The sequence below is a fragment of the Oncorhynchus tshawytscha genome, linkage group LG01 (genome assembly GCF_018296145.1).
Source record: "Oncorhynchus tshawytscha isolate Ot180627B linkage group LG01, Otsh_v2.0, whole genome shotgun sequence".
Lineage (NCBI taxonomy): Eukaryota > Metazoa > Chordata > Actinopteri > Salmoniformes > Salmonidae > Oncorhynchus > Oncorhynchus tshawytscha.
Window position 1 is genome coordinate 59,477,629 of NC_056429.1, and position 22,597 is coordinate 59,500,225.

General features: G+C 42.0%; 1 protein-coding gene across 4 annotated transcripts in view; it reads right to left on the reverse strand.

Annotated features, from left to right (window-relative positions):
- Positions 1–22,597, reverse strand: part of LOC112254391 (ras and Rab interactor 2) — a 47,181-nt gene extending 24,584 nt beyond the window's left edge. Inside the window, exons 1-4 of one of the 4 annotated variants that reach the window (XM_024426933.1) lie at positions 22,292–22,597; positions 14,985–15,072; positions 4,240–4,340; positions 1,132–1,336 (exon numbers count right to left, since the gene is read on the reverse strand). In XM_024426933.1, coding sequence (XP_024282701.1) covers positions 1,132–1,336; positions 4,240–4,340; positions 14,985–15,041 — 363 coding nt within the window. In that variant the 5' untranslated portion in view covers positions 15,042–15,072; positions 22,292–22,597. Of the gene's footprint in view, positions 1–1,131; positions 1,337–4,239; positions 4,341–11,514; positions 11,621–14,984; positions 15,073–22,291 lie in introns of those variants that run through there. The other 3 variants (XM_024426953.2, XM_024426943.2, XM_024426962.2) reach the window with 3 other exon arrangements.

Here is a 22,597-nt window from a genome sequence, read left to right on the forward strand (position 1 = left end):
GTGCAATTTCGAAATTGGGTAGTGCATCAGCAGTTTTCCTCTTGTCATGTCAGTCATTGCAGACCTTCGAGAGGTATTTATAACTTTTTAGAAATGTCCAGATCAACGATCCCATGTCAGCTATCATTTTTTAGCCCATTGATTTTGTTGTAACGTTTGAGTCACTCAAATATCACATGAACACACATAAGACATGACAAAATGTGTAGAATTATAGGAAATATGGGTGAGTGGTCTTTCCTTTGTCATTAATTAAGCGCCAGTGATAGTGTCCAGTATCTTATGGGTGCTTGCTGAGGCTTGCATGTAAACAATACCACTATAATCCCTTTAAGTGTCTATTGACACCTACTCGTCAATCGAATTAACATTAAAAAATCCCCATCAAAATCCTTTAGTTTAAGTTAGAGATGGTTTTTTTATTGCATGGGACACGTCTCAATTCACTGCATCCGCCTGTGTGTGTGTCTTCCGCCTGTGTGTGTGTGTCTTCCGCCTGTGTGTGTGTGTCTTCCGCCTGTGTGTGTGTGTCTTCCGCCTGTGTGTGTGTGTCTTCCGCATCTGAGGTTGAAAGTGGCAGAGCTACAGCGCTGTTTGTCAGACCAGGAGATATCCTGAAAAATCGGTCTGTAGCGTCCGAATGGTTTGGCCTAAACTAATATGACCACTATGGAAAAGGGGAGACTCACGAAAATGATGGTTTTACCGTTTTGCTCTACGACCCCCACAACTGTCACGGTACTCGTCTGAAGGCAACACAGTAATGGTTAAAACATTTTATGGAAGTATGAACGTAGTTTTGTGTCCAAAAAATGTATTGTTAAACGTGTCCAAAAACAACTACATTATTTCCTGAGCTTTCTTACATCTCCTAGATATAGGACAGACACTTCAAAAACATGATTCATTTTTTACATGTATTAATGTGTTATTCAACACATGTCTATGGGCTATAGTAGTGAAGGGCAAATAAAACATATCAAATGTGGCCTTTTATGATGCCTACAGGGGTCCTAAAATTCTAAATCAAATGGCTAAATGATCCATGGTATGACCTTAAAACAATTCCATATGTTAGCTTAGTAGAACATGAATTTGGTCCTGTGACTAGGTGAGTGCATCTGGTCTCACCCCAGTGGGCTGTGATTGCAGTTTGCGTGTGGCTTCTGCCCGGCTCAGTCCCAGCTGCAGCCAGACAGCATGCGTTTGCACCAGCCTGTCCAGCACACTCATCCTTCTACGCAAAGAGTCGTAGCCTGAATCCCTAACTCCAGCAAGCCCTGCCCGCACACCAACACAGGGAGGTAGGAACAGACCTCCCACCTGCCCATCTAGCCTGAGAGGGGGAGAAAGACCAAATTAGAAATATACAATTTATATCCTCCATTTGTTTACTAATAGTGATATCTAATGTACAGACACATGCATGCACACACAAAAAACTATGCAAACACAAGTGCACACAAACACATAATAAAAACAAGAACGTAATAGATCAGCATGAGAACCAAAAAGTATTATTGAGTTGAATCATAGTTATAAATGGATTTCAAAACCGAGAATAGCATAATAGCCCAAGAGGTTCAGTATTCCAGTGTAAAACATGTACCCAATGAATGATTCAATGCAAACACACACACACCCCTTTATCCTTCACCATTTATACTTCTTCAGAAATAGGTGCTTTTTCAATTCCACGGAAACTGCTTTAACATCCTATCAGGGCAGAACAGACCCGCTAACGCCACTGATAGTGCTTGCAGAGCACCGCATTACGGGTGGTATGTAAGCGGGCCAAAATGAATTGACAACCCAAATCGTCGCACGGGCTGGATAGAAATGCATCATTGCCCTGTGGCCCTTGTGTTTGACACGTGGTGTAGAAGGAAACGGATGGATTGTGGATTGTGTATGTGTGAAATTCAGAGAGAGGGTAAATGGTCATGGTCAAGACAAAATATTTATGTGCCTTTGAACAAAATATGGTAGTAAGTGCCAGGTGCACTGGTTTGAGTGTGTCAAGAACTGCAACCCTGCTGGGTTTTGAATGCTCAACAGTTTCCTGTGTGTATCAAGAATGGTCCACCACCCAAAGGACATCCAGCCAACTTGACAATGGTGGGATGCATTGGAGTCAACACGGACCAGCATCTCTGTGGAACGGTTTCAACACCTTGTAGAGTCCATGCCCCGACAAATTGAGGCTGTTCTGAGGGCAAAAGCGGGTGCAACTCCATATTAGGAAGGTGTTCCTAATGTTTTGTACACCCAGTGTAATCTACATGTCATTATGTACCTAATGTCAGGTAATCTGTAAATCTTTTTTGTAGCCTATAATTTAATCTACACAAACATGCTTGGTGTTCACTTTGGAAATCACTGATACTCTATCCACCTTTCCCTCTGACATCTCGTCAACACAAAGACATCATGAAACTCAGCTACCTGAATGACCAGAGCACACTATCCCCACTTGCTGGTGGAGACAGGAAACTACAGAACACCAATCAACTTTACTCACTGGCACTCATCGTTATCATCATGATCCTCAAATCATGCTTATCAAACAGCCAGTAACAATTTTTTATTATTATTTCACCTTTATTTAACCAGGTAGGCAAGTTGAGAACAAGTTCTCATTTACAATTGCGGCCTGGCCAACATAAAGCAAAGCAGTTGACACATACAACGACAGAGTTACACATGGAGTAAAACAAACATACAGTCAATAATACAGTAGAAACAAGTCTATATACGATGTGAGCAAATGAGGTGAGATAAGATAGGGAAAGGCAAAAAAAAGGCCATTGTGGCAAAGTAAATACAATATAGCAAGTAAAACACTGGAACAGTAGATTTGCAGTGGAAGAATGTGCAAAGTAGAAATAGAAATAATGGGTGCAAAGGAGCAAAATAAATAAATACAGTAGGGGAAGAGGTAGTTGTTTGGGCTAAATTATAGATGGGCTATGTACAGGTGCAGTAATCTGTGAGCTGCTCTGACAGCTGGTGCTTAAAGCTAGTGAGGGAGATGTGTTTCCAGTTTCAGAGATTTTTGTAGTTCGTTCCAGTCATTTGCAGCAGAGAACTGGAAGGAGAGGCGGCCAAAGGAGGAATTGGTTTTGGGGGTGACCAGAGAGATACCTGCTGGAGCGCGTGCTACAGGTGGGTGCTGCTATAGTGACCAGTGAGCTGAGATAAGGGGGGACTTTACCTAGCAGGGTCTTGTAGATGACCTGGAGCCATTGGGTTTGGCGACGAGTATGAAGCGAGGGCCAGCCAACGAGAGCGTACAGGTCGCAGTGGGTTGTATATGGGGCTTGGTGACAAAACAGATGGCACTGTGATAGACTGCATCCAATTTATTGAGTAGGGTATTGAAGGCTATTTTGTAAATGACATCGCCGAAGTCGAGGATCGGTGGGATGGTCAGTTTTACGAGGGTATGTTTGGCAGCATGAGTGAAGGATGCTTTGTTGCGGAATAGGAAGCCGATTCTAGATTTAATTTTGGATTGGAGATGCTTAATATAAGTCTGGAAGGAGAGTTTACAGTCTAACCAGACACCTAGGTATTTGTAGTTGTCCACATATTCTAAGTCAGAACCGTCCAGAGTAGTGATGCTGGACGGACGGGCAGGTGCAGGCAGCGATCGGTTGAAAAGCATGCATTTAGTTTGACTTGTATTTAAGGGCAGTTGGAGGCCACGGAAGGAGAGTTGTATGGCATTGAAGCTCGTCTGGAGGGTTGTTAACACAGTGTCCAAAGAAGGGTCAGAAGTATACAAAATGGTGTCGTCTGCGTAGAGGTGGATCAGAGACTCACCAGCAGCAAGAGCGACATCATTGATGTATACCGAGAAGAGAGTCGGCCAAGAATTGAACCTGTGGCACCCCCATAGAGACTGCCAGAGTCCCGGACAACAGGCCCTCCGATTTGACACACTGAACTCTATCAGCGAAGTAGTTGGTGAACCAGGCGAAACAATGAATTCAACATCTGTTGTTATTACACTTGAACAAACTGAGAGTGGTCTGAAATTCTTCAAGGAAACAAATCACTGTTAATGTCTTCCTCCTTTTTCTCCCCCCTCGCTCTAACATACACAGCTAACGTTAGTTTTACATCAGCCCATCATAAGGTTGAAGCAAGTCTGCTCATCGTACCACTACTAGAGTAAATGGATGGACAGAAAGAACAATTTTGTTAGCCAGTTTGTCTGTAGGTTTTAACACTTACCCCTGTAGTATTACAGGCTCTGGATCTCCCTCTGCTTGCTCAGCCTTTTGCACCATCTCCTTCTTCAGAGTCCCAATCTCCCAGACAAACGAGTCAATCAGCTATAGCACAGAAAGACAAGTCGATTAGTGACGAGGGATAGAGGGCGTACGAGGCAAACAAGTTGAGAATGTGTGTGTATAGTGAATGTATTTTCGTGTGAGACAACTTTGCACTCATTCCTGCAGACTCAGGAGCTGGGAAAATTGTCACCTCTAGGGCTGTCCACGACCCCCCCCCCCAAAATAATAATTGTTGATTGAGTTGTCTGATGCTTTAAGTGCACCGTTTGATTAAATAATTAAAAAAGACACAAATAACCGAAGAGGGAGCCCGACAGCAATTGATTTAGAAACAAGAAGTGCTCCTGAGTAGAATGGAGCCTCCTTTTACTGCGACAGAACATACAGGAAATTGTGTACAGTGCAATATGCATGTCCAATATGAAAGAAACAGTTGGATTTAAGCAGATTGGCCACACTAAGTGACCCTCAGTGAAAACTCTGGATTTGGAAACTAGAAGTGCTCCTGAGTAGAATGGGCCATTCTGCAGTAGATTTTACTGCAACACAAATTATACCAGTCCACACGAGGGGGCTAAAGTGGGTTTAGCCCCCTCAGTTTTAATCCATATATAATTATGGGCATCTGGCAAGAAATCACATTTATTTTTCGGTGATTGAGGACATTATCGAGTTCCTAGTCTCAAACCAGTAACCACTGAGGGGGACATTGGAAGTAACAGAGTCAAGAGGCGCAGTGGATTTTTTGTTGTTGTGGAATATACTCTTTGATGGAATATACTCTTTGAAAAGACAAGGAACTTGCCAATGTGTTTAGCACCATACCCCACAAACACGTCACACGATATTCAAAATGAAATCATAGGGCTCACGAGTGAGACTGTCACTGAAGAAAGAGTTAAAGATATCGGAATCTTGGTACACATTGAAGGTAGACGGGACTAAGGATCCTAATGGATGTGAAAATAGGAGAGAGCCATGACTTTCTATATGTGGAAAAATGTTTAGGGCTCCCGAGTGGTGCAGCGGTGTAAGGCACTGCATATCAGTGCTAGAGGTGTCACTACAGACCCTGGTTCGATTCCAGGCTGTATCACAACCGTCCCTGATTGGGAGTCCAACAGGGCAGAGCACAAATTGGCCCAGAGTCGTCGTGTTAGGCCCGGGTAGGCAGTCATTGTAAATAAGAATTTGTTCTTACCTGTTTATTTGACTAGGCAAGTCAGTTAAAACAATTAATCACTGCTGGCTGGATCGAAGCAGAACCGATTTGGTGGAAGCTGAGTTTAGTGTCGCTCGCCAGTTTTTGCAGACTGAAATCATCCACTCTGCCTCCAATGAGGACACCTGGACCCTCGCCACTATGCCGACCATGCTTACTGCACTGAAACATGGACTGACTTTTGGGATGTCCACAGCTACATGTCAATTAATTTTCCACCTTTGATAAATGTTTTCAGTCAGCACCGAAAGAGGATGTTACCAGAGGAAAGCTCCACTAATACAACTGGCATTTGAGGGGGATCTTACAAGTTTCTAGGGAGAATGGAATTATTGATTATTCAGGAATTTCCACAGAGCATCAAGGAGGCAGCAGAAAACAATCTAGGTGGTTGTTTTCTATCCAAATCTTGCTTTAGTCTGTATGGTGCTGTCCATGTTGCTGATAGAGCGCAGCCCTGATTTTGTGCCATTGAACCGGTCACTTCTTAGTCAAAAGCATTTGAACGCATGTTTATTGTGGTATAGCGTGACATAAGCAGAAATCAAAAGAATTACAATGCACTATTCCAAATGACGGCCCTGGGTATAGCTACATATCGATATGTTTCTTCATAGAAACAGATACACTATATTATGGCTTTTGTTGCCGTAAATGGAACTGTACGTATTGGAAAAGTGTTTGTGGTAGGCTAGCATTGGGTAATTGGGTTGAATTTGATTCACAGAAGTGTATTGTACCATACAACGTGTTGCTGAACTCACGAGTGAGCGGTACTATTTTCCATGTTTGAAGCGGGCCCGTCTCTGCCTAATTATTTGGCAAGACAGCCTACTACAATGAGGTGCTATCTCCAGTCACCTTTTGTTTACTGTTAATATAACTAGCGTAAATATAGATTATGTCATGCCTTTATCGATCTGATATTGTGTTTACTATGCCTACTTGGTACCGCTGTTTTGTTCAAATTAATTTGTTCGCATGTGTCGGTATTCTAAACCAAAATTGCTATTGTTTTTTGTTGTTGTTGTTGCAAGCATGAATAACTAGGCTACTACTTTCAGCATTTAGTTTGCATTATTTTGGTAAGACAGCTGTGTACGGCTGCATTCACATAGGCCGTTTGTAATAGGTGTATTACCCTTGTAGCCTATTTTCATGACCAAAGTGGCCTTGCTGTAGTGCGCTGTCAATTGTGCTGACAGTGCAGCAGAGATGGGCTATAGATTTCATAAGGACTCAAAGATCAGAGTTTCTGCATTTAAGCTTTGTTTGTTGTATAGCGTGATTATATAAGCAGAATTAAATATAATTCCAATGCAAGAACCCCCCCCAAAAAAAATGTGCCTCCTCGCTGATTTCAACTGCCTCCTTAGTCACTTTATCCTGGAGCTGGATCTGGACACAAAATACGGAAAATTGTGTACATACATAAAACATTGTTGACTATATAGTATAAAAAAAAAAAATCAATCTCTTAGAGAAATACCTAAATATTGTTTGCATAACTAGACTATTTTTTGCCCTAATTATTAATTTACTAAGTATAAAGGACAGAACGCTTACTCTGAAGGATTCATGACGCGGAAGTACTTAGTTATTCTTGGCTGCTTCAGAGTTGAGGACGACCTCCCTGCAAAATAACAGCCCAGATTGACCATGTTGTTTCGCAAAGTTAAACAAAAAGTGGCTTTGAGCGATGTAAGTAAAAAATATATATAAAAAAATGGACCTGGAAGTGTTTTTCAGTTGTAGAGTTGTGTTTAGTTGTTTAAGGTTTCAAATATGTAATTTCCTTAACCCATCTGGTAACTAAAATGACAGCATATGTTTCAAGTATCATGCTAGCTAGTCTTGGGTGTTAGTCTGGCAGACGTTACAGGCCAGGTGGGTGGGACGAAAGTAACAATGTAAACTGATGCTGGAAACAAATTGACTAGAGCATATTTATAATTACAAAACAAAGGGGAACTGTTGCAGACACACAATGTTTTCTTAAGAGTGAGATGGGAGGCATGTGTTAAAGCTAATAGATTGTAAACTACTGCCCTATGACACGGTCTTATAGCTTCACTGTTTTTATATCATATTCTCTCAATATGTTTTGCATCATTATGTACACTTGAGTACGAATGGGTGGCTTATTCTCAAATACCTCTGTGTATGAGTCCGGATAATTAACAACGGACTGAGTCAGGCTGAAGAATGTATACTCCCTAGTCTCAAAGCTTCTCCTGACTGATAAGTAGACCAGGAGATGCGTGGAGGAGTATCAAAGGTTCCATACTTGGGCTGGGATGATAACACCACCTGCCTAGCCACAGAGATGCATTGTACAGCCTAGACTCTGGAGGGGGAGGTATTGTCTTGGGGGAGGGTACAAACGGAGGTTATAAATATATGTGCGTGTATAATCATACTTTGTCTTTGCAGCTGTTTGACCCAGTGTGATTTAATACATCTAGCTGGAACTTTCTTCAGAGTCTGACTAGAATTTGTACCCGAATCTTACAACCAAACTCTGATGACCTGGAATAAAATAAACATTTGAGCACAGGCCATTATCTCTAGTTCATATTGCTTTTATAATGTTAACAGAATAGCAACGTGACTGAATGTTTGAAAATTGACATTAGAATTATGCCTTAATCAATTTACTTGACAGAGCAGCTTCATAAGCATAAGCAGCTTCATAAGCTTTTAAAATCAACAGGTTAGTGGTTAAAGAATCTATCATTCTGGGGGTCAATTACCTTATGTCAAGCCGTTGGAAATGTGATACTCATTTTGTGTATGTCGTTTGACGAGAATAAAGACAGTTATTTTATCAAGACATGACAAGGACAGCTGGTACGGCTAAGCATGAAAAGTAATTGAAAATTCCAATGAAAGTGAGCTGAGAAAATGATGGTTAGTATAGCTTATGTGATCCATTTTAGTCCAATTAATATTGTAAGGCAAAATATGGTGATGTTGATGCATGGTTCATTTTCACAAATTTCAAACCTATACCATTAATTATTCAGATAGACACATGAAATTATGGTTGATAGTACATTTGTTGAAAGAGCCTTTATTACAGCATAGAAAATATTTTAAAAAGCAGTTGTGGAACTGCTTTATCCGACATGTTGTGGTTGTATGAGGCTTGGAGCACAGTGAATCAGTAGGCTATTAAACAAACACTCAAATAGGCAACAGAAGCAGGATCTGTCGTATTGCTGTAGATACAGGGCCTTCAGACAGTATTCACACCCCATGACTTTTTCCACATTTTGTGTTAGAGCATACATTTTTATTTGGGTTAAATTTTGTGACACTGGCCTACACACAATACCCCATGTCAACGTGGAATTATGTTTACAAATTAAGAAAAGGTGAAGTGTCTTAAGTATTCAACCCCTTTGTTATGACAAACCTAAATAAGTTCAGAAGAAAATATTTGCTAAACAAATCACATAATAGGTTGCATGACTCAGTGTGCAATAGTGTTTCACCAAAATGTTTTAATGACTACCATATCTCTGTACCCCACATACAATTATCTGTAAAGTCTCAGTCCAGCATTGAATTTCAAAACACAGATTCAACCAAAGACCAGGGATGTTTTCCAAATGCCTCGCAAAGAAGGGCACCTATTGGTAGATGGGTTAAAAAAATAAAAAATAAAAAAAGTAGACATTGAATATCCCTTTGAGCATGGTGAAGTTATTAATTACAATTCATTTGGATGGTGTATCAATACACCAGTCACGACAAAGATACAGGCGTCCTTCCTAACTCAGTTGCCGGAGAGGAAGAAAACCGCTCAGGGATTTCACCATGAGGTCAATGGTGACTTTAAAACAGTTACAGTTTAATGACTGTGATAGGGGAAAACTGTGGATGGATCAACAACATTGTAGTTACTCCGCAATACTAACCTAAATGACAGAGTGAAAAGGAAGCCTGTTCAGAATACAAATATTCCAAAACATGTTGTTTGGAATAAGGCACTAAAGTAAAACTGCAAAAATCTACTTTATGTCTTGAATACAAAGCTTTATGTTTGGAGCAAATCCAACACGTCACTGAGTACCACTTCATATTTACAAGCATGGTGGTGGCTACATCATGTTATGCTTGTCATCAGCAAGAACTCCCTAGTCTAGGATGAAAAGAAGCAGAAGAGCAAAGCACAGGCAAAATCGGAGAGGAAAACTTGGTTCAGTCTGCTTTCCAACATATACTTGGTGACAAATTCATCTGTGGGTTCGAGCCTCTCTCTCTCTGTAATAACGACATCAACCACATTTAAGCTGTGAACTCAGTGAAGAGCCTCTTTCAATAGGTCTGTTGGGTGGTTATGTGCTGGGACAATAACCTAAAACAAATATACACTGGAGTTGCTTACCAGATGACATTGAATATTCCTGAGTGGCCTAGTTATAGTTTTGACTTAAATCTGCTTGGAAATCTATGACAAGACTTCAAAATTGCTACCTAGCATTCATCAACAACCAACTTGCCTGAGCTTGAAGAATAAAAAATAAAGTGCAAATATTGTACAAACCAGGTGTGCAAATCTCTTAGTGACTTATCCTGAAAGACTAAGCTGTAATTGAAAACATATCTAAATTAATATATTTCTTTGTGTGCTTTTAAATTATTTTTACAAATGTCTATTTTTTTTTCCACTTTGAAAGAGTATTTTGTGTAGAGCATTGACAAAATATTACGATTAAATCCATTTTCATTCCACTTGGTAAAAAAAAAATGGAGAAAGTCAAGGGGTGTGAATACTTTCTGAAGGCAATGTATATCGACCAGTCGACTAAATGGGGTCAGCCCTAGTCGCCTCCCAGTGTGTGTCAGAGGAGGCTGGTGAGAAGAGCTATAGGAGTAAGGGCTCATTGTAAAAGGCTGGAATTGAATAAATTGAAGAGTATCAACAAAAAAAAAAATATGCAAACCACATGTTTCACTGTTCCATTTCATCAATTGACCCTGTATAACCATTTAACTGCATCCTTTTCTGTCACTGTAGTAGAAATATCCAATCAGGACAAGTTAACACACAACCAGCAATGGAATTTAGGTTGTTAGTCAACATACAGGCATATTGCCATATTTTAACCATAAAATTATTTCACAGAAGAGCCACTTCCCCTTTACTGACTGACCAAGACTACAAGGAAAGAGAAACAGAGGAAAGAAAAGCAAGACAAAATGGCCACTAAACAACAAACCAGATGAGAAGCCAGACTCACATAACATCTAACGCTGATACTAAAGTTAACTAGGAGAAATAAACAGCCATGCAAAACAAAGACCAAACCAGTAATCTTGAGTGGCGCAGCAGTGTAAGGCTCTGCATCTCAGTGCTTGAGGTGTCACCACAGACAGCTTGGTTCGAATCCAGGCTGTATCACAACTGGCCGTGACTGGGTATCCCATAGGGCGGCACACAGTTGGCGCAGCATCGTCTGGGTTGGGCCGGTGTAGGCCGTCATTGTAAATAAGAATTTGTTCTTAACCGACTTGCCTCGTTAAATAAAAACATCTCCAGAAGAGGTCACTGTTTCAAACATGAACATAATGAACCGAGCGGATTTCACACCACTGTAAAATCTGACTGGACTCACACACAACCAGAGCCCATCCTAGCACCACTGAGTAAATGCTCCTACAGTGCCTTTTAATTTTCACACCTATTCACAGGGTTGTTATAGTCTAACCCTAACTGAACCCCAGTCAGCAAACCACACACATGCAAGCTCTCACGAACACAGGCAATGAAAACACACACAGCAGTGGGTCTGCCTGTCCCTCTCCAGTTCACTGCCAAGACACAGCCAGAAAAGCAAACTGACGATGTAGCTTTAACCCTAGAATCCAAAAGGGACTGCAAAAAAACCACATTCTCCATGCATAAACTACTGTACATCAGCTATTCTAGTGAATGACTTACAATAGTTCACTATAATCAGTACAGTGTAAATCTCTGCTTACCTTGAAAGTGTAAAAAAATAATAGGTAAAATAAGCAAAAGTCTAACATCATTAGTAAAGAAATAAGACCCCAGTTTGCCAGCAGTCACCTCTGGGTTTTTTCATTTCATGTGAGACGATAAATGTCTTCCTGAAAATCAAGTGATGCGATTGCTCAATTACATATTCACGAATGCGCATGGACACACTCACAAGCACGAGTGTCACTTGTTCCAAGACCAGTTTCAGAATAGATGTTATGCAACTAGGTTCAGCTGTTATAGCACAAGGTAGAGGGATTTAAACTATTTAAAGAACATCGTGAAAACCACAATTCTAAGAGTTTCCAAGAGCACAGCAAATTCCTTTCCTCCTGCACTAGGCAGCAGTTATACAGGAAGACAGTCAGTAAGACACATTTAGTTCAGTTCTGCAACTTAGCCTCCATGTTGGCAACAAATGCCCCATAAGAGATCAGTAAAACTTGTGAACTTGCATTCTCCATCAGTATGTCATTGTTTTTCCAATGACGGATACTGTGTGAAATGAAAGGGAGACAGAGAGAAGGGATAAACAAAGTAGGGCCGGTATGTGCCGGGATTCGTATGCACACAGGCGGTAGAATCAAACATGTGCGGGGGGTTGTGGCCTTAAGATCACCACTCTGGCACCTCAATGAGTTATGAGGGATGTTTCTTTACGTTAAGGATCCCAACTTCGTTTAAACAATTGAATGTTTAAACGTTTTAACATTTAAACTTTCACACCCCTAATTGGAACAATATAACATTTCCAGTGGGCTCTCTGCTACTTTTGTAGAAATTCTACATTTTAATACATAGAAATGTACATTATAGATCATTAACCAATCACAGCCCTCCTATAAGATTGCACATTCAGCCAATCACCAGCAGAGGGAGATTCCTTTTAATCAATTTTTCCATTCACTGTGTTGGTGGTGCTTATTGGTTGATGCTCATGGTTGATGTCCTTGATCTTTTTGGCCTTCCTGTGATATCAGGTGAAGTAGGTATACTGGAGGGCAGGTAGTTTGCCACCGGTGATGGTTTGGGCAGACCACACCACCCTCTGGAGAGCCCTGGGGTTGCGGGCATTGCAGTTGCTGTACCAGGCGATGATACAGCCCGACAGGGTTTTAAAGCTTCACACCTCCACTGCGGTACCGTCGATGTGGATGGGATGTGCTCCCTCTGAAGTCAACGATCAGCTCCTTTGGTTTGTTGACGTTGAGTGAGGTTCTTTTCCTGGCACCACTCCCAGGGCCCAAACCTCCTCCCTGTAGGCTGTTTCAGCATTATTGGTAATCAGGCCTACTGTTCATCAAGCCAGAATTCAATGGCGGCAAGCTTTACACCACTCCAGCCGAGGCTTGTAATTGTGCATGGTGATCTTAGGCTTGTGTGCGACTGCTCCGCCATGGAAACCCATTTCATGATGCTCCCGACAGTTATTATGCGACGTTGCTTACAGAGGCAGTTTGGAACTCGGTAGTGAGTGTTGCAACCGAGGACAGATTATGTTTACGCACCTTTGTGAGCTTGTGTGGCCTACCACTTTGCGGCTGATCGGTTGTTGCTCCTAGACGTTGCCACTTCACAATAAACAGTACCGATCCTCCACCAAATTTCACAGTGTGTGCGAGACCTGGCGAGGCCTTACAAGCCACTGTCTCGCACTCACTGAAATTTGGTGGAGGATCGGTGATGATCTGGGGGTGCTTCATTAAGGCTGGAATCGGGCAGATGTGTCTGTGAAGGACACATGAATCAAGCCACGTACAAGGGTGTCCTGGAAGAAAACTTGCTTCCTTCTGCTCAGACAATGTTCCCTAACTCTGAGGATTGGCTTTTCCAGTGGGACAATGCTCCATGCTACACAGCCAGTTCAATCAAGGTGTGGATGGAGGACCACCAGATCAAGACCCTGTCATAGCCATCTCCAGACCTGAACCACATTGAAAACCTCTGGAATGTGATCAAGAGGAAGATGGATGGTCACAAGCCATCAAAGCCGAGCTGCTTGAATGTTTGCGCCAGGAGTGGCATAAAGTCATCCAACATCAATGTGAAAGACTGGTGGAGAGCATGCCAAGACGCATGAAAGCTGTGATTGAAAATCAGGGTTATTCCACCAAAATATTGATTTCTGAACTCTTCCTAAGTTAAAACATTAGTATGGTGTCGTTTAAAAATGAATATGAACTTATTTTCTTTGCATTATTCGAGGTCTGACAATACCGCATCTTTCAGTTGTCATTTTCTGCAAATAAATGCTCCAAATGACAATATTTTTATTTGGAATTTTGTGACAAATGTCAGTAGTTTATAAAATAAAAGTTTTTTTTTTTTACCCAAACACATACCTATAAATAGTAAAATCAGAGAAACTGATCATTTCACAGTAGTCTCAATTCTTTCCAGAGCTGTATATTTAGCTTCACTGTCCAAATACATATGGTAAGGACTGTAAATAGCCTTTCATCTTTCTCTTAGTCTGAAACCATATGAACAGGAACTGATTGATGACTGGATTGATAAGACTCAGGTTGAAGTCAGACAGATTTCTGGAATTTCAGTCTGAAGTGGACCTAGTGCTCCTATTCCCATTTCCTCCTCTCTATTTTCATCTCCCCTCTACTTTCCTCTCGTTATCCCCTCATCCCCCTTTCCTGCTATCAAAACATCAGCCTTACAGTAACTCATACTGAATGCATAACCCCATCATAGCTTTAATTTACCATCTGAATTGAATGGCTTCAAAGTGTGAGAAATTGACGGGTCTCAAAATTTTGAGGGTGTGTTCTATGGACACACAGTTCATTAGAGTAACCTATTACCCCCCCATTCAAATGTAGGATATATAAAGAGTTGATTTGGAATCAGTAGATATTCTACCCCTCTTCACAAACACTGACAAGTGGTGTGGTGATAGTGTGGAGTGTGCAGGTCTATAATTAGTTAGTGTGGTGGTGTGGAGTGTGCAGGTCTATAATTAGCTAGAGGCTCACTAGCTAAGCAGGTCCCAGCACATAACCACCCAACATACCTATTGAAAGAGGCTCTTCACTGAGTTCACAGCTTAAATGTGGTTGATGTCGTTATTACAGAGAGATAGAGGCTCGAACCCACAACTCGGACTAATTACGGTAAACAGTGAGGGCTCATCCACAGCTATAATGGAGGGTATATATCATAAATCTGTTGCATGGACTTTGAGATGCGAAAATGAAAGAACATGGGGACTTTTTAATTTCAATAACCTAACTAACCCCAACTTCCTCAAATAAGTATCAGTTGATTAACTTACCAGACAAAACTAGAACAGGTCATTACAGACAGATGGACATACTGACAACGACAGAACAAAAGTCACAAGGACAGTTTCAAGAAGGCTCCTCCCCATCTCCCTCTTCTGCCTGACCCCCATAATTCATCTTCTCCCTCATTTACTCCCCCCTCCCTCCCACCATACCTTGAAGAAGCTCCCTTTCTTCTCCTCGCTGCGTTCAATGAGTGAGCTGATGGACATGCTATCCTCCTGTCCTTTGTCGTGCCTGTCTCTGTGGGGGAGAAAACAGAATGTCATTCTCAGTCCTGTAGGCTACACTCCAGTACTGTCTAGTAGTTAGTATATTCCAGTAAAGCCAAGGTCAACACAATATATCCCAGAATTATTATTTTTGAATGCAAAGATAAATACATTTTCGTTCTTCTCACTAATGGCAAATGATTGCAACTTATTATATTTAGCTTGGCCTACCTGTTCTTTTGTTATGAATAAGAGGTATCATATTTACCATTTGCATAAGGCTACTTTTGCCTTCTTGCAATGCAAGATCTCAACCACTAGAAAACGTGTGTGTGCATGGTCTAAGCATGTTTTGGGGCATATTTTGTACATACACAATGCTTATAAATGAAATGCCAGCTCTCCAACCCAGAGAGAGCAGGCATGAGAATGAAACATCATCACTTTGTCTATCTGAAAGGACTACAGTCCCTCAGTCTACATAGATGTACTATATTGTAACTGTAGGAGACTACTTCGGTCTCAGACCTGCCTATTTAATTGTAACTGCTAGTGGCTACTGTTTGGGGTTAAAAGGTGAAAGGGTAGTTTTACTTTTTTTGGGGGAAACCAGGATAATCACCTGTAGCTCAGGCCCTACCCAGTCTAGCTTTGATCTGACAGCCATGTCTAGGACTGTATAAACATTCTCTGACTTTCTCACACACATCCACACTCTCGCGCAGATGCTGGTCTGTGACCAGACCCCTGTTGTCAATCATTGCATGCTGCTGTATGGACTCTCCAGTATCTGGGACAGAACCCCAACCCCCTGAAAAAACAAAAATATATTTCCATGTTTTGGTGCATTCCTCAGGAAATACCAGAGGAGAGAGAGAACGGGAAAGAGGAAGTGGAGGTTTGGTTTGGTTTGAAGGTATTTGAAGGCATTTCCTGAAAAGCCCCAACAGCCAGTGAGAGATTTGACCCAATTCTTTAATTTTTCTGTCTCTGATGTTGTTACTGCCCTGAAACATCCCCATGTTCGTCCATCTTGTCACACACACATATGGTACAAACACACACTGCAAAGGGCCAGGTAAACAGGAAAGCTCCTACGGCTGACATTTGAGGCAAAATAAACTCTACAGTAACAAATGTCATCACTGACTCAAAGACCTGCATGGGTATAAATAAATGACCAACTGACCAGAAAGAAGTTTTAAAAAAAACAGGCCGAAGGTCTTTCTAGGTTATGTAACAATGTCAGGAAAAAATAACCCTAGTTATAGCAAAACACAATTCACTGCCAGGGTTGGTGTCAATTCAGAAGTGAATCAAATAATGGAAAATATATGCCACTTATTATTGATTGCTAGTGTTGACGGCATCAAAGGTAGGAACCTACACTGAGTATACCAAACATTAGGAACACCTAATATTGAGTTGCACCCACTTTTGCCCTAAGAACAGCCTCAATTCATAGGACATGGACTCTACAAATGTCTTGAAAGCATTCCACAGGGATGCTAGCCCATGTTGACTCCAATGGGTGGTGGACCATTCTTGATACACACGGGACAACTGTTGAGAGTGGAAAACCCAGCAACATTTTTAGTAATGGCGCAGAAGGGGATGGCTGCCATTTTACTGGAGCCTAACCACTTGTGCTATTCTGTGTGTTTTTTTGCATTGTTTGTAACTTGTTTTTGTACAATGTTTCTGCCACCGTCTAATGACCGAAAAGAGTTTCTGGACATCAGAATAGCGATTACTCACCTTGGACTGGACAAACCATTTTTCTTTAACGAATCAGAGGCGAAAGATGTACACTGCTCAAAAAAAATAAACACTTAACACAATGTAACTCCAAGTCAATCACACTTTTGTGAAATCAAACTGTCCACTTAGGAAGCAACACTGATTGACAATAAATTTCACATGCTGTTGTGCAAATGGAATAGACAACAGGTGGAAATTATAGGCAATTAGCAAGACACCCCAATAAAGCAGTGGTTTTGCAGGTGGGGACCACAGACCACATCTCAGTTTCTTTGCTTCCTGGCTGATGTTTTGGTCACTTTTAAATGCTGGCGGTGCTTTCACTCTAGTGGTAGCATGAGACGGAGTCTACAACCCACACAAGTGGCTCAGGTAGTGCAGCTCATCCAGGATGGCACATCAATGCGAACTGTGGCAAGAAGGTTTGCTGTGTCTGTCAGCGTAGTGTCCAGAGCATGGAGGCGCTACCAGGAGACAGGCCAGTACATCAGGAGACATGGAGGAGGCCGTAGGAGGGCAACAACCCAGCAGCAGGACCGCTACCTCCGCCTTTGTGCAAGGAGGAGCAGGAGGAGCACTGCCAGAGCCCTGCAAAATGACCTCCAGCAGGCCACAAATGTGCATGTGTCTGCTCAAATGGTCAGAAAGACTCCATGAGGGTGGTATGAGGGCCCGACGTCCACAGGTGGGGGTTGTGCTTACAGCCCAACACCGTGCAGGATGTTTTCCATTTGCCAGAGAACACCAATATTGGCAAATTCGCCACTGGCGCCCTGTGCTCTTCACAGATGAAAGCAGGTTCACACTGAGCACATGTGACAGACGTGACAGTCTGGAGACGCCGTGGAGAACGTTCTGCTGCCTGCAACATCCTCCAGCATGACCGGTTTGGAGGTGGGTCAGTCATGGTGTGGGGTGGCATTTCTTTGGGGCGGGGGCACACAGCCCCTCATGTGCTCGCCAGAGGTAGCCTGACTGCCATTAGGTACCGAGATGAGATCCTCAGACACCTTGTGAGACCATATGCTGGTGCGGTTGGCCCTGGGTTCCTCCTAATGCAAGACAATGCTAGACCTCATGTGGCTGGAGTGTGTCAGCAGTTCCTGCAAGAGGAAGGCATTGATGCTATGGACTGGCCCACCCGTTCCCCAGACCTGAATCCAATTGAGCACATCTGGGACATCATGTCTCGCTCCATCCACCAACGCCACGTTGCACCACAGACTGTCCAGGAGTTGGCGGGTGCTTTAGTCCAGGTCTGGGAGGAGATCCCTCAGGAGACCATCCGCCACCTCATCAGAAGCATGCCCAGGCGTTGTAGGGAGGTCATACAGGCACGTGGAGGCCACACACACTACTGAGCCTCATTTAGACTCGTTTTAAGGACATTACATCAAAGTTGGATCAGCCTGTAGTGTGGTTTTCCACTTTAATTTTGAGTGTGACTCCAAATCCAGACCTCCATGGGTTGATACATTTGATTTCCATTGATAATTTGTGTGATTTTGTTGTCAGCACATTAAACTATGTAAAGAAAAAAGTATTTAATAAGAATATTTCATTCATTCAGATCTAGGATGTGTTATTTTAGTGTTCCCTTTATTTTTTTGAGCAGTGTATATCTCCTCCCAGGACCAAATCCCCATCATTGGCATGAAGAGGAGACACCGATACAGGGGACACAGATCCGGGTGCTTGGTGAGAATTCGTTGGCGAGTGGATAATCCACCTTTACCATCTGTCCTACTGGGAAACGTGCAATCATTGGATGAGCTCCATCGGAGTCTATCCTACCAATGGGACATTAAACTGTAATATTTTACGTTTCACAGAGTCGTGGCTGAACGAGGAAATGGATAATACACAGTTTGCTGGTTTTTGCATGCATTGGAAAGATGGAACAGCAACCTCCGGTAAGACGAGGGGTGGTGGTCTGTGTCTATTTGTCAACAACAGCTGGTGCGCAATCTAATATTAAGGAAGTCTTGAGGTTTTGCTTGCCTGAGGTAGAGTACCTCATGAAAAGCTGTAGACCACACTATTCACCTGGAGTTTATCTATATTTTTCATAGCTGCCCATTTACCACCACATACCGATGCAGGCTCTCAGACAGCCATAAGCAAACAAGACTGTTTTTCTAGCACCGAATGGAATACGTTCTGGAATTCATCTGATGAAATTGAGGAGTATACCACATCCGTCACCAGCTTCATCAGTAAGTGCATTGACGACACGGTCCCCACAGTGACCGTACGTACATATCCCAACCAGAAGCCTTGGATTACAGGCAACATCTGCACTGAGCTAAAGCGTAGAGCTGCCACTTTCAAGGAGCAGACACTCATCAGGACGCTTATAAGAAATCCCACTATGCCCTCAAAAAAAACATCAAACAGGCAAAGTGTCAATAGAGGACTAAGATTGAATCCTACTACACCGGCTCTGACGCTCGTCGGATGTGGCAGGGTTTGAAAACTATAACGGATCACAAAGGGAAACTCAGCCGCAAGCTACACACTGACGTGAGCCTACCAGACGAGCTAACTGCCTTCTCCACTCACTCCGAGGCAAGCAAAATTTAACCATGCATGAGAGCACCAGCTGTTCCAGATGAGTGTGTGATCACACTCTCCGTAGCCAATGTGAGTAAGACCTTTAAATACGTCAACATTGAGATGGATTACCAGGATGTATACTCCGAGCATGCACTGACCAACTGGCAAGTGTCTTCACTAACATTTTCAACCTCTCCCTGACCAAGTCTAATACCTACATGTTTCAAGCAGACCACCATAGTCCCTGTGCCCAAGAACACCAAAGTAACCTGCTTTCAATATACTTTGTATCCCTCATTTACTCAAGTGTTTCCATTATTTTGGCAGTTACCTGTATATGATGTCCTCTATAAATAAAACATGAAATAAAGCAACAATAGGTGAATTCCGGATAACTATTGTGTGTTGGAGTGTCAACACTTGGGGCCAAATGTGGCTCCCTCAAAAAGACACATTCAGCCTGTTTCCACTTGGATTAGGTGTGTGTCCCTGCTTGCATAGGTCACAGCCACTAAGACTCACATGAATCACACATACACACAGATTGACAAGAGGGAGTTATCCTAAAACAGTGGTTGCCTGTTCTAAATTTCTAAAGACAGTACCAGCTATCAAAGCATCCCACGTAACACCCTACAATTGCAACTCCACATCCAACTCCCTGCACTTCTCTCAACACTGCAAACTGCAGAGCTCTGCATCTCCAGCTGTATTTCAGTGGGGTTGGATGAAATAACGCAGTGAAGGTGGTCTAAAAGCAGGCTTTAACGCAAAAGCTGCTCATCTGTCCCCACCAAATTATGAACGGACTTGTTTTCTTGCTCTGACAGTAACAGATTTCCTACACTGCATCTACAGTAGTAGTTAGTTGGGGCAAGCAGACAGATGGGTGAGGTGAATGGCTATAGGTTTATTGGCTGTACTGTTGTCATGGCTTGTTATGATAGGCTTTATGCCAAACTCTATATGACAGCATTTATGGCTACTATTCTCAGAGGTCGAAGTGTTCTCCATCTCAATCAGAGCCGAATCCTAACTTTATATTTGAGTGTGAAACTCCAACTTCTGACCAAGTCTACCATAAAGAGCTTTTTTTTGCAGTAGTATATCTCCTAGGCTTTCTGTGGTTAGAGTCTGAAGTGATAACAAACATTTCCCTATTGGTGATCTGCACGCAACCACAGCAGACCTCTGGGGGAAGAAACTGACAGGTAAAAGAAAACTACAGCCAATTACAATATGGTAATGGGGAGAAATCCTGCCTTGGATGGTAATATTCAGCTGAGTGTGCATGGAAGCTTTGAACACAGGGAACCTGCTAGTCTGTAAAGGAGAGAAGGCGAAAACAAACTATTGGCTAAGTAATGAACTGCCAGTCTTGGCACAGTTCTTCAAATTCTAACCTGTGACTGAAGTTCTACGTAACACCAGTCTGCTTTTTCCCCAAAGTAACATGTTTCAACTTACGTTTACAATATCACCATCCCTGACCGAAGAGTCTCATCGCAGACTACATTGTATTTCTCAATCGAAGGTGAGACACCGGGCAACAGGTGTTGAATAAGCTATAGCCAGGGTTGGCTAGGTTAGGCCTACTCTCTAAATGTAATACAGTTGCTAGTTATCTGTCCAAAATTGTAAATCAGTGATGTCACTTTTCAACCTGTTCTCAGAGCATTTTGTACTATTCTGTATGTAAATCGGAGACGCTCCATTTAGTATGACGTTACATTTCGTATGGTATGCTGTCAGTGAATCAGCATTCAGGGCTCAAACCACCCAGTTATAATTTGGAATATATCATAAGTTTAGCAAATTCATAACATATAATACCAATTGTAATCCATAACACATACGAATTGGGTGACGGACATCCACAAATGAATGCTGTGGTATATCAGACCATATAACACGGGTATGACAAAACATTTATTTTTACATTGGTAACCAGTTTATAATAGCAATAAGGAACCTCGGGTGTGTGGTATATGGCCAATATACCACGACTAAGAGCTGTATCCAGGCACTCCATGTTGCGTTGCACATAAGCACAGCCCTTAGCCATGGAATATAGGCCATATACCTTACCCCCTCATGGCTTATTGCTTAATTATAGCTAGGTGGCAAGCATTAGCTAGCTGGATAATGTTAGCTTTAGGGGTTAGGTAAAAGGGTTAAGGTTAGGGGAAGGGTGAGCTAACATGCTAAGTAGTTGCAAAGTAGCAAGTAGTTGAAAAGTTGCTAATTAGCTCAAATTGTCCATGATAAAATTCAAACTCGCAACCTTTGGGTTGCTAGACGTTCCCATTACACACCCAACTTTAGTTGCCTTTAAGTAACCATACCAAACATTACATATCATACTAACTTGACTGTTCCAGATTTGCTTTACTATGTTACATTAAATCTGAGACCAGGCTGCAGTTTAGGATTACCCAAACTAAGTAAATATCTGACTACTTTTGGATGACTTTCCTCTTAGAGGCATTAGAAGAAGACATAAATTATCGATCAAACGCATTTGCTGTCATCATAGTGGTCTGTAACTTGTGGTCATTCTCGATTAGGTGAACAAATTTAAATGTGCTTCTTTTTTCAGATGTTTTTATTATTGCTGCCAAATGTTTACTTACTGTTTCTTTGTAACGTTAATTAGATTACATGTAACTGAATGTAATCGGTTACTAGCGAGACAATGTTTGAGATTTCTCCATCCAAACAGGAGCATAAGTATTTTCGGGGACAATAGTTCTTTAGACTAAAATAACAGGCGACATGAATACATAGGGCCTATTATCATACTTTCTAAATATGCCGTTTATGATTTACGGACAGGCTTGCTGGCATGGAAATTGAGAAATAAATTGAGAAAAGTTCTATAAACAATGCTGCAAAATGTAAACACAATGAAAACGTATCTCTTTCAAACGTACCAAGTCGGAAGAATTGAGCTCCTAAACCGACAACTCTGATGTATGTTTATAATTGCCTCCAGTTGTGAAGTAATAAGTCACGTTTGTGTCATTCAAATGATGGAGTTTCCATAGCTCGTCGTAGAAAGTTGGGCTCCGAGTCGGCTTGCGTCCATGATTTACTCTAGTTCCTGTCTTTCCTTCCTCCACAGTTCAATGCGTGCATTCGACATCCCTAGCAACAGCTGGAGAACTAAAGTAAAATCAGTGCTTTCACGTCACGTGTCTTTGCAAGGGATGACCTTGGCATGGGTACACCCCGCTTTA